Below are 17,970 nucleotides of genomic sequence, written 5' to 3' on the forward strand. Positions count from 1 at the left end.
GATGCCAGTATTTTCTTTCCTGAGTAATCCTGTGAATGTATCTAATTGCTCATGAATATGCAAACTAAACTATCATGATTCTTCACTGAGTGCTGCAAGCAGTTTCCCCCTTCTAGTCAAGATGACAGCATGACGAAGTAGTTTTTAGTTAATATGAAGGGCAAAGTAGTACATCAAATCTAATGCAGTTCAGAAAAAGTGTTTGTATCTGATAGTTCCTGAGATTTGGGGTTTATCTGGTTAACAATCAACATATCATAGAGTTCTCCAGTGGCTTGACACTCTGCTCACACTTAGCCCAGGATTTGTTTACAGAAGGACTCTGACACTTTGCTGTAGTATGTTCTCAGCAGCTTTTAAAAATTAATACATGACATCCACATAATAGTGGCAGCAGCATATCCAATTTTTTTTTAATTCCATTGGGATATGTCAAACTTCTGACAACTTACAAAATTAAAATGCATACATTTTTTATTTTGTTGCAAATTTTAAATACATTGTTCAAACATGCAGACAGTATGAAACAGCTTTGTAGGATTTAAAATTATTACGATTAATTTCAAGTAAAATAGTTTATTAGATGTAAACAAGTATCTAAAAGTACCTGTTCTTTAGCCAAATAATCTGCCAGAGTATTTAACAACTTGTAGTATACCTCAAACCATGGCAGGTAACTGTAAAATAGAAATATGTATATTGTTACTATTTTTACCAAATATAATAAGAAAATTATTGTCTATTTTCCAGTGTCCCATAATATTATTGCAGATTAACTTTAATCATACTTCCATCATAAACATTTTGAGCAAATGCTAACTTGCGTATTTTTTTATTTATGACAGTATATTATTTCCAGGAAGCATACTAACTACATTTCTTAAAGTTGTGCTTGTTATACAAAACTATACTTTTAAACATCCAGTTCAGCAGTACCGTTAATGCTTATATTTCAGCACTTCATAGGAAAAATGCAATAGGTAAGCCATTTCTGGTTATACAGTAAGACAAACAAGCATGACAGACACAAAAGTGAAGAAAGATCTCAAAACTGTTTGATTTTTCTAACTATATTTTAAGACCAAAAGCATTTCAAACATTCCTGAGTGGATATAAATGTAATTCATCATGTGCTTAGTGGCTACCGTTCCATGCACTCATGCGATTTCTTTTTGTGAAAATTAGATTTGCCTTAGACCTCAGTCCTATATTGTGTAGTTCATGAGCAGACTGCCATAACTGTATGGAACCCCCATGAAGTCTCTAGGGCTTTCTGTGGACGAAACAGCCCACACACACAATACCCCATGCAAGATTGGGTCCCTAAAGCACTATTATAGATTCAAAAATATTTCAAATAAATATTGGTCTCTCTGCAAAATAATCTCTATAGAGACTTTAGAAGCCATGTTCATGTACAGATATTAGGCACGTACATGTACAAATATATGAACATAAAGAATATTTAATAATCTTCAAACCCAAGTCTGCAGATCGCATGCATGCGGCATTCTCAGACCTCAAGGTAGTTATCAGATAACAAACGTGGTCCCAATCTTTCCAGTCCTTACACATATCGGTAACTTTGCATCAGCAAATTATTGTGTGTCCAGATGGTGGGCTTTTATCGCTGACGTCACTAATGACTGGACATTAATTCTTTTAAAATGTAAAAAAAAAAAAAAAATCATTTTTCATGCACACAATTTAAATTTAGTAAATCTTACCATTATTACCCAGAACAATACCAAAATAAATTACATATGTACAAGCTACTATGTACGTTTTCTTCAGTTTTAGTATTTCATCGCAAACATAATGGTACCACTAGAATACTGCCAATTGAATACTACAAATTCTATAATTGGTTTAAAAGTTTTGGGAGGAAGCCTTTTTTTAAGGCTTATTTCATTAGCAAAATATTGTAATGTAATTTTATCACATAGAAACCCACAGATGTACATTGTACAGGATATTAAAAAATACTGTGAAATACTGCATTTATAACAGCCAATACCTGTTTTGGATATATTTGTGAAGTTTAAAGGCTATGCATCAGAGAGTATTATGCTAGCTGCATGCCAATTGCCAAAGAAAACACCCAGGATAAAGATTCTAGAAGCTTTTCCTCAGAGGAAAGGGAAACCTGTTAAAGTAGTTTTCATGGAGATCTGGGTTGGTGTGGAAGCCAGTCTTGTCCAATGAGTGGACTGAAGAGTTAAGATTTTTTCATAAAAGCTCAGGTGACCAAGCCAAGTAAATAGAGGGCCAGGCGGAAGAAACAGAATCTCCAGTTTTCAAGTCAGGGAATGGTATGAATTTATTATTTTAGTTTGAGTTTGGGACATGATGATTGTTTACATTACAAAGTAATCTTAAGGAGTACTTGTGGTACCTTAGAGACTAACAAATTTATTAGACCATAAGTTTTTGTGAGCTGTACCTGTAGCTGTAGCTCACGAAAGCTTATGCTCTAATAAATTTGTTAGTCTCTAAGGTGCCACAAGTCCTCCTTTTCTTTTTACGGATACAGACTAACACGGCTGATACTCTGAAAAAAGTAATTTTAGTTTGCTATTCTTATAGTTACTTCACTGTTGGTTCTTATAGTAATTCCTCTTTTGCCTGATTCAGTTTTCCTTTTCTATCTTTGTATGTTTGGGAATAGCCCATTACTAAAGTTATAGTCTGAGAATCAATGTTATCTTCTAATCTATTTTCCCACATCTTATGGAGAATGTTTTATTAAAAATAATAGTAGCAGTGTTCAAAAGGGATGAAATAGCAGCTGATTTTACTGCCTTTGCAGCACACTACTAAATACTGTAAGAGAAATCCAAAAAGAAGATTATTAAGCCATGGAAATAAACAACATTATTAGTATTAGTTACATGCCTACAGAGTGTTTGGAGCTGCATAAGACAAGTATAAAAACAGTCCCTGCCTCATGGAATTTAAATTGTAGAAGGCTGACATAGAGGAGACGGGAAACATTGGAAGCCAAAGCTAACGTGCAATGTTTTTCTTTTTCTTAAATATTATTTTGCATTTGCTTCCTGTAGGCAGGGTTTAAAAATAAGACTTTTGGAGGAATAAAGGAAAGGATGGTTTGCTTGGAGAATCAGAAATAGGAATCAGAGTAGCAGCCGTGTTAGTCTGTATTCGCAAAAAGAAAAGTACTTGTGGCACCTTAGAGACTAACCAATTTATTTGAGCATAAGAAATAGGAAGTTATTCCATGTCAAAGAGGCAGTGCAGAAAAATGCACAAAGATAGCGGACCAGCAGAAGGAAATAAATGGTGTTGTCTGTATCTGCACTTCTGAAGAATGACAATTCATGATCCATGGGTCAGGTGAAACCCAGAGGAAACTGTAAGGTGTTCAATTTATCTACCTAAGAAAAACTTCATTGATTCTGACTGACTTTTATCCAAGGATTTTACTCCAAGGAGTTTCAGGATTTAAAATCTGATCTTTGACCACCAGAAAGCTTTCCACAGAATATAAAAGCCCATCCTATGTTTTCCATGTGTCTAACCAGACATGTCTGTAAGAATAAATTAATGGAGGGTTGTGAGGGGTTGATTGTTTCCACAAATGGAGACAGAAAAAACAGTATTTTCCATTTGGCATATTATGCCAGTTCTAAATATCTCACCATTATTTGTTTGTTAGTTTTTTTAAAAAGCACACACTATTCTGCAAGTATGACTATACAATACACATAAAATATGGCATCTATACCATCTGATTTAAAACTGCCTGGTTTCATAATTCTAACATTTATTTATGAAAGGCTATAACCCAAAAAAGGATCAATAATATGCAAATTTTCAGAGGCAAGCATGCAAAAGGGAGCATTTATTTTGAAAACTTTCCTATTTAAAAAGATTTTTAAATGTATATGTCAAATATTACCTCTCCCCCACATTGCAATTTTATCAAACTCAAGGTTTTAAAATTTGAACTGGTTTTTAAAAAGTGGGATAAACTGACTGATGGTAGTTCTGTACCAAGTGTATCTAGCATACAGTAGAACCTCAGAGTTACGAACTGACCAAACACACATCTCATTTGGAACCAGAAGTACACAATCAGGCAGCGGCAGAGACAACAAACAAACAAACAAACAAAACCAGATATGTTACAGAACTGTGATAAATGTAAACTACTAGAAAAATAAAGGGAAAGTTTAAAAAAAGATTTGACAAGGTAAGGAAACTGTTTCTGTGCTTGTTTCATTTAAATTAAAATGGTTAAAAGCAGCATTTTCTTCTGTATAGTAAAGTTTCAAAGCTGTATTAAGTCAATGTTCAGTTGTAAACTTTTGAAAGAACAACCATAACGTTCTGTTCAGAGTTATGAACATTTCAGATTTCAGAGTAGCAGCCATGTTAGTCTGTATTCGCAAAAAGAAAAGGAGTACTTGTGGCACCTTAGAGACTAACAAATGTATTTGAGCATTAGCTTTCGTGAGTTACAGCATCCGATGAAGTGAGCTGTAGCTCACAAAAGCTTATGCTCAAATACATTTGTTAGTCTCTAAGGTGCCACAAGTACTCCTTTTCTTTTTGCGAACATTTCAGAGTTACAAACAGCCTCCATTCCCGAGGTGTTCATAACTCTGAGGTTCTACTGTATCTTTAAAATGGCAGAGTTTGAAACGACTTAGCTATTTTAGCTGTTCATATATCAATATGCTCACGAAAACAAGTGGCAATGTGTTAACATCTCTCATTATTTCAGCTGAGGCTGATTAGCTTTGACTTTGAATGAAAATATTTTTCCCTGAAGCAGCTTTTGGGAAATATATGCCTGCACCCTAGCTAATTCACAAGAGTAGATAGTCCCAGTTCTGTGTAGTTCAGAGACACTGACCTGTCCAAGAGAGCTGACAAATTTGAACGAGTATTTATTTTTTTATATAGATGATGGGTAAGGTTTAAAATATTGGAAAATTTGATGTGATAAAAAATAAAAATAAAGATTTCAAGAATCTGCTTCTGTCTGAAGAAACACACATCTCCCCAAACTGTGATGACTTCAGATGTCTTGCCCAATATGTGACTGCAGCTCACACTGAAGCAGATGTCTTTCTGAAATCTGCTAGAGGCTTTAGGCTCCTGCAGAGAGTCCGCAAGTCAGCAGAGTTTGGGCTGAAGCAGCCTGTTTCCTGAAAGCTGCTACAGACACACACTAGACAGTTAGCCTTTTTTAAAAGGCTTTAATGCACATTGTGCCGTCTGTTAACTACATCTGAGTCCATATCTCAGTGCTTTAACAGACGTTTATGCTACCTGGTAGTATTTATGGTAGTTAAAGTGTGACTTTACTGCACAACTTGATTACAGTATTTGCTCTTCAATACCCTAGGATATAATTGTTCAGTGTACCCCACCACACTTAACTAAAGGGCACTCAGTGAATGTTGTGTGTTATGGTGAAACACGGACTATAAAATTCCACAAAATGATTGCTTCTGGAAGTTTCTTCCTGATAGATTATCTTTCCTGTTATCTTTTGGAAATATGTTAATAGTAGAGTTTATTGGGTGACTGAAATGCAACATATATGTCTAATGGGGAAATTGTGAACTGCAAAACCCAACACATATCAAACACTGTACCATATAGCAAATAAAAAGTGACTTTCTCAGTCTAATATAGTGATGTAGATTCGTGTTTTGTTCTAAGTATTTATCTACAAAATCATCGTACAATTTATAAATTACAGAATCATTTTTCATACTGGTCACGTGGTGTTAGTTTAGACTATCCATCAATTTTCCTGTGTTGTGCCATGTAGCAACATCTCAGCAGTAGTACTACAGTATCTTTTCCTACTGAAGTGAGCTGTAGCTGACGAAAACTTATGCTCAAATAAATTTGTTAGTCTCTAAGGTGCCACTAGTACTCCTTTTCTTTTTGCGAATACAGACTAACACGGCTACTACTCTGAACCCTTTTCCTACTATGTTTCTCTTTTCAGTAGAAAACACAAAGCTCTAAAATATATGTCCCTTGACTTCTGAGTCTTCATTTTTCATTATCAAGAGCACACTGTAAAAACAAGTGTTCCCATTTTAATCTCACATAATGCTTATATTTATCTCTAACAATCCATGAATTTAGCTCCCACTTACTACAAAAACACAAATTGATACAATATTAAAATAGATGCAGAGAGAAAGGTCATATTCATATTCTGAAACTAGTGATGCTTAGCACACAGCTAAGACAGGTTTTCCTTCCTTATAAGTAGGCATACTTACTGTGCTTCAAATATTTCTTCCTTTAAGAAAAAATAAACTAATTTTATATGCCCACATTCTAGCTGCTAACAAAAATTTGAATTATAAAAAATAAAGTGAAGGAAAACAAAGTAAAAATCTTAGTTGAATACAATGTTTTAAATACTACAGTAGAAAGCCTTTTACTTCATAGTTGGAATACTAAAACAATAATTACCTTTAGCTTAAAAACTGTTAAAACCATAGAAAATTAGGTTAAAATAATTTTAAGCATGCCACTTATAACCAAAAGAGCAAGGGAAGCAAAACTTAATTCACACAGTTGCAGAAAACAAAAAGAACAAAATATACACATCATCCTGACAGCACAAAACTAATTAAAAAAAAAAACAAAAAACCTCGGAGTGGTTTTTAAGCAAATCTTTTTTTCAGGTATCCAATAGTGCAAATTAAGTCCAGTGTTTCTGCCCAGATTTTTAACTTTATTTTCTTTAAAATACTCCAACAGTGCACTGCAAAGAGGGGAAAAGAAGGCAATTGGACCTCCTGAATATTTTTTTTTCTTGGGTGTGATTGTCTAAAAGGTGCTAGTAATTATATGAGAATTTTATTCTTAAAACAAATGCTTAACTGATCGTTTCTCTTTATATTGAAAAAGAAAATATATGTAAAAGCAGCACTGCATTCATATGCACCACTGCAAAAAAAGTCAGCATGTGTGCATAACAGAAAAAATATCAGTGAGGAAATGTGTCAGTTTCAAGCTCACAGAGACGACTATACGTGTTTAAAAATTACTTTAAAAGTGATGTGATACAGTATTATTTGTCACTGGACAATAGAGGCTCTTGTCGAGCAACGGTAGCCTAATATCAAAGCCTGAGCTTGCAAACACTTATTCCCATTAATAATCTCATTGATTTGAACAGGATTACTTGTGAAAGTATTTGCAGGATTCGGACAATCTTGATAGAAAATGAGCCTTAATGCTTTTATTAAAAATAAATATGGGCTCAAAACTGCCACACTGATTTATTTTGAGTGCAATTAAAAAGAGAAGTCTCTAAATAAGGAAGCACTTGCTACCCAAGTTTGAACTCATACAAATATGTATGATCAATTTATTATATTATTATTTCACTGCCTTACAATAACAACAAAAGGCTTGAAGCCCCATTGTGGTAGCCACTGTAGAAACACAAAGGAAGATATGCGATGGAGTTTTCATAAGTACCTAAGTGACTTAGGCTGCTAAGTCCCCTCTCCAGAGAGGGCTCAGGGTGCGATAATGCACGCTATGGGGGAGTGATTTCCAAAGCATACTCATGTGTTGTGCATTATCGGTCCATGAAGACCCTGTTGGTGCATACATCTACACAGACCAACTAATTTGTGCACTTCAGGAATCACACTCCCACAGTGTGCAACTCCCTACCATGCAGACAAGCCCTCAGACTCTTGGGAGCCTAAATCTCATTGATTTGCAATGAGATGTGAGCTTCTAAATGTCTAAATTACCTTTGAAAATAGGACTTCAGCTCCTATCACTTTTGAAAACTTTACTCATGGTCTCTGCCCTGAAGAGTTTACTATGTATAAGCTTCTGAAAAGCAAATATGGAAAAACTTGACAATCTATTCATTCACTGGCATATGAGGTGCTATGACCAATTTTTCTTGGAATGAAAAGAATAAATCCTATAACTCAACTTCTGCAACACAGATCATGAAAATGAAAATTTAATGCTTTTAAAATCCAGGAGATTGTATCTAAAAATGTGCACATTGCGGTCATGAAAAAAACACTACCACAAGATATTTCATGGGTAATTTAAAAAGTGTATTTAGCATTTTTTTCTAATCCAAAGTAGCAACAAGGCAGGAGCTCAAACTTTTATTCAAAGTCATGCATCATCTTTGTTGCAGTAAGTAGACTTCCACCTCACTTATACTTCTACAATAGCTCTGATAAAACTTTTACATTCATGAGTCAAAGGTTAAATAAAGGAAAGGAAATGTTTTCTGTCAAATAGTCAGGTAACCACTAACAGTCCTGAACTAGCAGCAGGAATCTAACTTCTAGTAATCAAATAAAACTAAGGAAACCGCCTTTCCGTAGCTAAATGTCTAATGTCTAGGGGCTACTTTTCTGTCTGGAAAATTGACACAAAATGTGCAAAATTGAAACATTCTGCTTCTAAGGGATTTGCCTAAAGGAAGAGTGAGAAAGCTTCAAGCATGGTCTGAGTTGAAGAACTACAAAGGCTTACCATATAAACCTGTCTTCCTTATTAGAGCATTTCATTTGGAAATGTAGGTGACAATTTTACAGTCATAAAATTTCATTAATCAAATCTAAGGCAGAAAATTTTTAATGATGTCTTGCATTTCTCAGTGTACATAAGGTCAATATTAGAAGCAGTCAGCAACTGCAAAATTTTAACAAAATGAATCACAGTTGTAATAGTTGGCCTTTCTATTCAAACAATGTAGTTGTAGACAATAAAACATTAATTTAGTATTGCTCAATATCTGTAGTACATGTTTTTTCTAAATATTATCAAAATATTTAGTAATAAAATATAAAAGAATCACATTTCCCCCCATGATAACAGAAGAATACTTAAAATTTACAAACATATTACAGGATATCAATCAAATCTGAATTTGCAAACATTTGCCATTATTCATATAAAGAAGTGAATTGGAAAAAAGACCCAATCTAGCACACAGGCACAACAGGGTATATTTAAAAAACACTCTGAAGGGGCACCCCATTGTGCTTACATACTAGAGGGCATGTTAGCTGAAAAGTTCGGAGGGGACCACGCACACAGCAGGAGTCTACATTGTGAGCTTCACAAAACAGTCTTAAAGAGTCCTGCAAAGAATCATGCACAACTAATGGACGTGAATCCAACAGATTTTTTTTCTGGATTCACTATATGGTTGGTTTCCCACTTATTTCTAATGGGCTTTGGGTTTGGTAGCTGGAATCAGAACCTGCACAATCATTTAAGGTACATTGTATCAATGTCTCTTTCTTTAAAATTAAAAGATGTTAAATCTATATACTGGGTTATTTTTCTTTCACTGTGTCAACATAAACAAAATATACTTACACTAGATGCCACCTTATAGAAAACTTTGAAAAAAACATTCTATCTTAGAGACAATTCTCCCTGTATACACCCACCCACCTACAGTCTGCATTTTTCTTCCTCTTCTTTTATTACTGTAAGCATTTTCATGAGTACAAGAAGAGTACATCTTGTGGTATTTATTCTCCTGTGGCTACAATGTCAAAACTGGTTTCCTCATATTAAAGTTTCGAGTGAAGAATAAACTACAAGAGAAGTGAACCCATTAACTACAAGACGGGCAGTATTTCACAGCCAGCTGGAAGCCGCCACTTAATGACATCATGTTTACCTCAGCAGGACTGCCACCGATCAAATCTATTTCTTTAGAGGTCTGGGACTGACTAGCACATAGCAAGGTGCCATCCATAAAAGGAAGCTACAGGTGAAAGGAAGGATCCCTGCTTTTGTTCTGCTTTCCACCTGCGCACTCAACAACCCACCCAATCTCTTTACTTTCCTCTCTCCTTTCTGCTTGGCCTGCTCCTGCTTCCCCATACAACCTTCACAGGCTGTACTGAATTTAGTTACATGTAACTGTGGCATTATGCCCCATATTCTTCATAGAGATATTGTTATGATATGATTAGGGCATAACTATGATGTATCTTATACACGATAGGTCATGTGACATATCATTGAAAAGTTATGATTTACTGAATATGATTATCCTATTTGTATGCATGTATCATTTTTGTATCTGAAGTTAGGAATATTGTCTATGCATCTATTACAAATGTGTTTACACCTGGGGAATGCCCATAGGCAGAATGCAATCAGTCTAGATGGCAGGTTGGGAAGGACCAGTAGGGAGAACAATAGGTCTTTGAAGATTCTAAGCTCTCACCGGGAAGCCTTCCTGGGGATGCTGCAAACAGCCTCTGAGTCATGGCTGCGGTGGCCCTACAGGGACATGTGACCAAGTCTCCTGGTACTGGACTCCATCATAACGCTAGTGTTTTTCCACTGATGGGAGTGGGAATCAAACTGCGAGACAAAGGGTTTCCAACATACGCAAAAGCTATTTAAGGCAGAGGAGTGACATCATCGTGGTTCGTTCTTCACTGACTCCCTGCCCAAGAAAGAGGACTGCTGGAAACACCTGAGAAACAAAAAGACTGAACTGGGGGAAAAGGGCTCAACCCAGACTAGATGGTTGTCTAGCCTGTGAAAGGAATTACTGGAGTTTTAAGCTGCAACAAGTGTAGCTTGCCTTCAAGAATCTGGCTAAAACATTACGGGTGAGAATTTACTACACATATCCAATTTCTTTAGTATATTAAACTTAGATTGCGTGTTTGTTTTATTTGCTAGGTAATCCTCTTTGATCTGTTTGCTATCCCTTATAATCACCTAAAATCTATCTTTTGTAGTTAATAAACTTGTTTTGTTTTGTCTAAAACCAGTGTGTGGAAATCATAAATGTGGGGCAGAAAACTGTATATTCCTCTCCACATTGAGGGAGGGGGTGAATTTCATGAGTTTATGCTCTACAGATCTCTGCACAGCACAAGATGGTACAATTTTGGGTTTGCCCTATGGATGGGTGTACTTGAGTACCAGGCAGTTCCTTAGCTGAGCCTTTCCATTCAGAGCCAAGCTCAGCATCTGTGTGAAGCTGCAGCTGGATATGTCCCTACCTCTATGTGTGGTGGTAAAGTGCAGTCTGAAGCCTGAAGGAGGGCTCGGCAGACTGCACAGCAGTACAGTGTAAAGCGAACCTAGGCTGGTGGATCAGGCAGGCTCAGTGGTACCCCTGTTCCAAGTGGCATCCCAGGGGGAATCCATCACAGTTACCATTTCAGTTTGCTAAATGGGGCCCTCTTCATCTTCTGCCCTTGATCTTCCCCCAATTTGCCTTTATTAAAGCTACAGGAAACAATCTTAAGCAATCCTTAAAAGAACAGATAATGTTGATGCAATCAAAAATTAATCTTTTGTTCAAGAACTTGCATCAATTTAAGATTTCCTTTGTATGTGGTGAATCTTTAAAATAAAAAAAAGCATACACTGTGGATACTCAGATGCAATTCTAGCACAAATCTGTGTGTGAATACTAACACATTTGGCCACTGCTCATGAATTTTGGATGCACAGTACAGACCATATTGGATCCGAATATGTATCTATCAGAAATACATACATTCTATCAGCAAAGTTTCAATGCAATCTCAAACAGCCAGCTGCTAAAGCAAATGAAATCTCATATTTGTAAACTGCGCATTTTCAGTATTAAGGAGTACTTAATACAATCACCTTACAGTACTTGATGCTTTTATATTGTACTCCATTTGTACAAAGAAAACAGTGGAAAAACAATACTCATCCTGTTGGAGATAAAGATTTAACGTGTTACAAAGTAACAGCATGATCTTTTTGAAAACCAAAAGGCAGCATTCTACTCCTGAAAAGATTTCTTTGCACTCAGAGTTAACGATGTTTTTCCACTCCCTCCCTCTCGAGTTAAAGATGAATATTTTACCAATCCAGAAGTACAGTTTTATAAAAGTTGGTACAACTATGTATTCAGCATTGCATTGTAAATTTGAAATTGTCACAACAGAAGCAATAAAGGCAATGTTTTTATTATGACTCAGTGAAAAATTATAGCTTGCCACTTTTCATTTCACTAGTTATTTCTACAAAGTAGCAGACCATCAGCCAGATCCTCAGCTGATTCATATTAACGTAGGTTCCACTGATTACAGTCGAGCTATGCCAATTTACACCAGCTTAGGATCTGGCTCCAGTACTTATTTTTAAGTAGACAGAACTACAGTGTGTGGAACTGATGAAGCATTTATTATGATAACATTAGAGATAAGTCAGACAACGTTAGAAGAACAAGTAGAAAATGTTATTTCTTCATCTGATGTGGAAAGGAAGGGTTGTGGGCAAAGGGAGTGAGCTAAAACAGTCACTCTCAGTCTTTCCAGACTACTGTACCCCTTTCAGAAGTCTGATTTGTCTTGCAACCCCCAAGTTACACCTCACTTAAAAACTATTTCCTTACAAAATTAGACATAAAAATACAGAAGTATCACAGCACACTAGTACTGAAAAATTGCTTACTTTCTCATTTTTACTATATAATTATGAAATAAATCAATTGGACTATAAATATACTGAAAGGTAAGTATAATATAGTATATAGAGCAGTATAAACAAGTCATTGTCTGTATGAAAATTTAGTTTGTACTGACTTCGCTAGTGCTTTTTATGCAGCCTGTTGTACAACTAGGCAAATATCTAGATGAGTTGATGTACCCCCGGAAGACCTTTACGTATCCCAGGGATATATGTACCCCTGGTTGAGAACCACTAAGCTAGAGCACATGAATAAATCTTCCCTGAGCATAAACAAGACATGCCAGCAAAAGGTATAACAAAGAAAATGGTTCAGTATCCTCACGCTCCACAAAAGCCAAGATGGATATATTTTTCAAGTGTTTTTATTAAATAGTTATCATCATTACTGTAAGAAAGCCAATTAATATACATAAGAAAATACAGACTTTCACATTCATATCCAATTCCTTATTCACTGGTTTGGACAAAGCAAAAAGTGAACACCAGACAGTTTGTCATTAATATATTGATTTTTTAATCACTCCAAAAACCCTGCCTGCAAGGCAATGTCATTACATTAGAGGCTGCTGAATATCCCAGTAAAGACTTGATTGGGCATTTTCAGCAACAACAAAAATGCTCTTTCTACAAACTTCTTTGCTGCCTGTTCCCTTTCTCCCTTTGTATCCAGCCTACTTATGCCCATCTTCCCTATACATGGTGCTAGGCCTTTTCCTGAGCACATCACCTAACCTCCTGATGCCCTTCACCAGCTCCTCTAGACCAGTGTTTTTCAAATCGTGGGTCAAGACTTGGTATTGGGTCACGGCATTCCAGGCACTGGGTTGCCTTGCTCTGGTCAGCACTGCCAACCGGGTTGTTAAAAGTTCTGTTGGCAGCGCTGCCCAACTAAGGCAGGCTAGTGCCCACCTGCTCCAACACTGCGCTGCACCCCGGAAGCGGCCAGCAGCGGGTCCAGCTTCTAGGCAGTGGGGCCACAGGGCTCCGCACACTGCCCCCACCTCGAGCACCAGCTCTACACTCCCATTGGCCAGCAACCGGCCAATGAGATCGGGGGGGTGGCGGTGCCTGCAGGCGAGAATTGCGCAAAGTACTGCTGCTGGCTCTCCTTTTGAGACCAACTTCTGTTTCCTGTCCTTGTACTTCACTGCAGCTAGACTGGCTCCTCCAATTTTTTCCTAGTTGGTTTTACAAGCAGCCAGGCTCCTTTTTAAAGAGGATGATGCTTGTTTTGCTCTACTTTTAATTAAGTAGTTTGCTGCATTCTTGTTCTTTAGGTTTTGTCAGCTTTTGAGCTGCTTGTTAAAACTTGTCAGGAATTTTCAGTCAGAATGATTTTTCAATGGAAAATGAAGTTTCTGTAAAATTAAAATTTCCCATGAGAAAATTTTAACTGGCCTTTTTTAAAATTATTTTCCATAAGGAAAACCAAAACAAAATATTTAGCTCTGGTCAGTTTGAAATATTTGGTACAAGAACTACATCTCCTATGATGCAATGCAGTCTCTCCTGTAACCAAGCAGCATGGTGCATTGTAAGAATCACCTATCTGCAGGTGCCTTATACCAGGTGTCGTCCAGCTAAGGAGCTCAGACCACAGGAGAAAATGGCGGCATCAGGCACCCAAAACTACACAGCCCAGAAGACAATACGCCACCACACGGCAATGCAATTTAATGTCAAACTAACATGAAAGGGCACATCTCAGGTCAGTATAACAAACCAAATCAAAACATTTTGATTCAGGAATATCAAAACGTTTTTAATTGAAAATGCTGAAACAAAATGTTTTGTCATTTCTGAATCAAAATTTTTCAAAATGTTTTGATCCGCAAATGTTTGATATTTTAACTTTCGTTTTTGGTGAAAATTATGCACACATAAGGGAATGTATATAGAAATGTTGCTGTGATGCAATGATCTTCAGGACTCAAGAATTCCTACTGATTACTCTGGAATATAGCATCAGAATTAATACAACTAATAATAATAAATATTGAACTACTTGAAACATCTGTATCAATATTAGCACACATGTAACATTTCAGGCCAGAAAAGCTACATAATATTCTCAAATATCTCTTTAAAGCAGATCTTTCCTATTATTTATGTAGGAATATTTAGCTTATCCCTCGGTTCAATTTTATAAAAATCATTTAACTTATTCCTTTGTCAAAAATTAATTGTTAATATTATTATGGACAAAGGAAACACAGTGGTATGTGAGTATACATCATCATTTAGAAGATTTTTGAGCTATTAAAAAAGTCTCTATGCATTTTAAAGCACAACAGACTATAACCCTAAAAATAACAAGTCCATGAAGTAAGAAACTCCAGTTTCTCTTATATTCACTCACCTTACAATACAGAGGCAGACTTTGCCTCCTGATGTTAACCGGCAAAATCCAAACTTTTGTTTACTTTCAATGTCTGTAAGCACAAAGGTAAAGTGCTGTCCTACTTGATTTTGGGACACCCTAAAAAAAAATTAAAAACAGATTGTAAAATGGCTAAATCATATATGACAATACACTGAAAAAGAAAACAACAGTTTTAAAATTTTACAAATATTTAAATCAGTTAGCAGCATGGACAATACTTTTTCTAGGAAAAAACAGTATTTTAAACTATGAAAAATGAGAACACAGTGATAAGTTTTCACAAATCCTGTAATCAAAACTAAGCAAGTTTTGATCCTAATCTTCAAGGTGCTCAATGGCTTAGGTCCTGAATACCTAAGATCACATAATATTCCAAGATGAGGGCTGATCCACCATACCACACCTCATGCACAGTGGAACATTCTACCACAAAGGGAAAGCTTGTCTGTGCAGGAGACAGAGCTTTCTAATTTATTACAAACACACACACGTTAAAGTTATGTTAATATTGCAAAGTCAAGCACTCAAAAGTCACTAAGTGCCTGTGAAAAAAATAGTGTGAGGTAATTTAATTAAAGACTGCATCATAATGCATACACACAAGGAGGCCGAGTTAAGGTTGTATAGCAGTAACCCTCCCCAAGCTTCTCATTTCTCTCACCCCGAAACTCCTTGCCCAAGTCTTCTTGCCCAGCAAGTCCCAGTCTCTACCCCTGGGGTTCCCATTCCTGTCAGCCCCACACCCTCCCAGGCTCCTTGTCCCAATCTACTTCTTTAAGTAACACAAGTAACATCTTAGAGAGACAAGGTAGGTGAGGTAATATATTTTATTGGACCAACTTCTGTTGGTGAAAGACACAAGCTTTTGAGCTTACACAGAGCTCTTCTTCAGGTCTAGAAAACTTACTCAGAGTTGGTCCAACAAAAGATATTCCCTGACTCATCTTGTCTCTCTAATATCCTGGGACTGACATGGCTAAAACAACACTGCATTCAGTGAATAACATCTATCACGTGTGGTTTGCTCCCTCTCAGAGGCCTGTCTGAGACTATGGAATGAACTCCCATAGGAACAAAGGACCACTACAAGCTTTACCACCTTCCACTCCAAATGCAAGATACACTTCTGTAAGCTGCCTTCTGTCACATAGCAGCATTAACATATAAAGCGGGGGAGGAGGAAATGACCTCTATAGTGCACACACAATTCTCTTCCTGTGAGAAGATGAGAGAAAGAATGAACTACATTCAATGAATGTTAGTCACATTGTTTAATCCACATCTGGAAGGTGCTCAGATTCTACAGCACCAAGCCCGTATAAAAAACCAATATAGAACAAGCAACAACATGTCCGGTTTGGCATTCATAACAAATTGGTCCTCCAAAGGACCAATTGGATTAGGTCCTATCTGCACATAAATTGGCTGTACTGAAACATGAGCCCTATTTGAGTATGCAGGTAAATAATTAACTACTTGTCTTTACTTTCAAGGCCCTTTCTCACAGCTTAGAACCTCTAATATGGTATATAGCTGTCAACCGCATCTTTGCTCTGCCAACATCATCAACCTTCATTGCCTATCAGTTAACTTTTCCAGTGAACACCTCTGTGCTTTCTCCTACACCTTGCCCCTTTGTAACAGAGGATGTCCCTATAAAAATCTGCACTGCACTTCTTTCAAATCTCTTCCTGAACTCACAGCTTCTTTGATACCCATAATTCACTCAGCAATGGCTGGTCTGTAGTTACACATGATCACAGCATATTTAGCATAATCATCTCACTTACCTTGTGCTTTCCCTATTTGCTTGTTGTATCCTATTGTCCAAAGTCTTATACTGCAAATTGAAGCATTTCGGGGCAGAAATTTTCTTTTTGTTGTATGAGTATACAATGCCTAGCACAGTGGGGGTGCAGCCACTAGGCAGTATAGCAATACAAATAAAATTAATAATTTCTCCTATACATAGTAATATGTGTTTCTAATTTACTGTTTCAGTAGGAGGTTACATTAAAGGACCACCTCAGCATCTTTGATCCACCATACCATCTACACTTGTCTGAGCCAAAAGAGCTTTATGCTGGAGATAAGACATTCTCAGTAGCAGGCCACTATCTCTGGAAATTGCTTCCCAAAGAAAAACACTTACGCTCAGATCTAGCACATTAAGAAAAAAAAGTGCAAGAAGATGAAGGCTTTGACGCTGCAATCAAATCTGTGCAAGCAAACCTTCAAGCTTATGTGGGGCTCTATTTGCTTCTACGCAGCTGCACATAGACATGAGTGTCCCCCAACCTGAATCAGATTGCAGGATCAAAGCCTAAACTATAGTATTAATTCCTGGGTTCCTAACTGAATAAGGAGCACTTGGTGTTTTCTCCTCTTATTTAGAGCACAGGCTGATCCAATTCAAGCCTCATAACAAAATTCTGAGATACTATGGTGATAGGAGTCTTCTGAATATAAATAATAATTCAACTTAAACATATATTGTAAATTTTATGAAAATTCAGCAGATGTTACCAATACAAACAAATGTTGACACTTCCAATTCGTGTACCTACAGTATACATTATGCTGTGATAAATTCTCTGACTACAGAGATTTTGAGTGATGTCATTTAAATCCAATTAGTTTAATATTATCAGCTTCTTTGGACCCAAGTCTCTCTTACAGAAATACTTAACAGTCCTTTATGCAATTACCAGAGAACAAGAAAGATGGCTGCTGCAAGCTTTCCTCATTGTGAAAATTCCCCTCAGATCTTTGACATATATAAATTATTATATATAGTTCCACATTTCATTACAGAGCACAGAATTAATTGGTCTAGTTCTGGTTGAAAAAATATTTTCTAAAGTGTTGGTCAAAAGCAGATAATTTTAACTGAATGTAGCCCACTCTTCTTGAGCAAAATGAACAGATGCAAATTGTTACATATTCTGTTACTGACCTTTTACTCACTCTCTCATTCCTCTTTTCTGCCTTTCTTTTTATACGCAACTCCTGCAATGCATGCTTATATATAATTTTAGTTTAACAGTAATAAATCATAAAATAGTGAAGAATGTGTATAAACACCTATTAACTACAGACTACAAAGG

General features: G+C 36.5%; 1 protein-coding gene across 3 annotated transcripts in view; it reads right to left on the reverse strand.

Moving 5' to 3' along the window:
- The window catches only part of DENND1B (DENN domain containing 1B), a 245,469-nt gene that overhangs the window by 122,646 nt on the left and 104,853 nt on the right, over positions 1-17,970 (reverse strand). For all 3 annotated transcript variants that reach the window (XM_048860501.2, XM_048860502.2, XM_048860503.2), the window contains exons 5-6: positions 14,840-14,959; positions 608-677 (exon numbers count right to left, since the gene is read on the reverse strand). In XM_048860501.2, coding sequence (XP_048716458.2) covers positions 608-677; positions 14,840-14,959 — 190 coding nt within the window. The remainder of the gene's footprint in view (positions 1-607; positions 678-14,839; positions 14,960-17,970) is intronic.

Source organism: Caretta caretta, chromosome 8, assembly GCF_965140235.1.
Source record: "Caretta caretta isolate rCarCar2 chromosome 8, rCarCar1.hap1, whole genome shotgun sequence".
Taxonomy (NCBI): Eukaryota; Metazoa; Chordata; order Testudines; family Cheloniidae; genus Caretta; species Caretta caretta.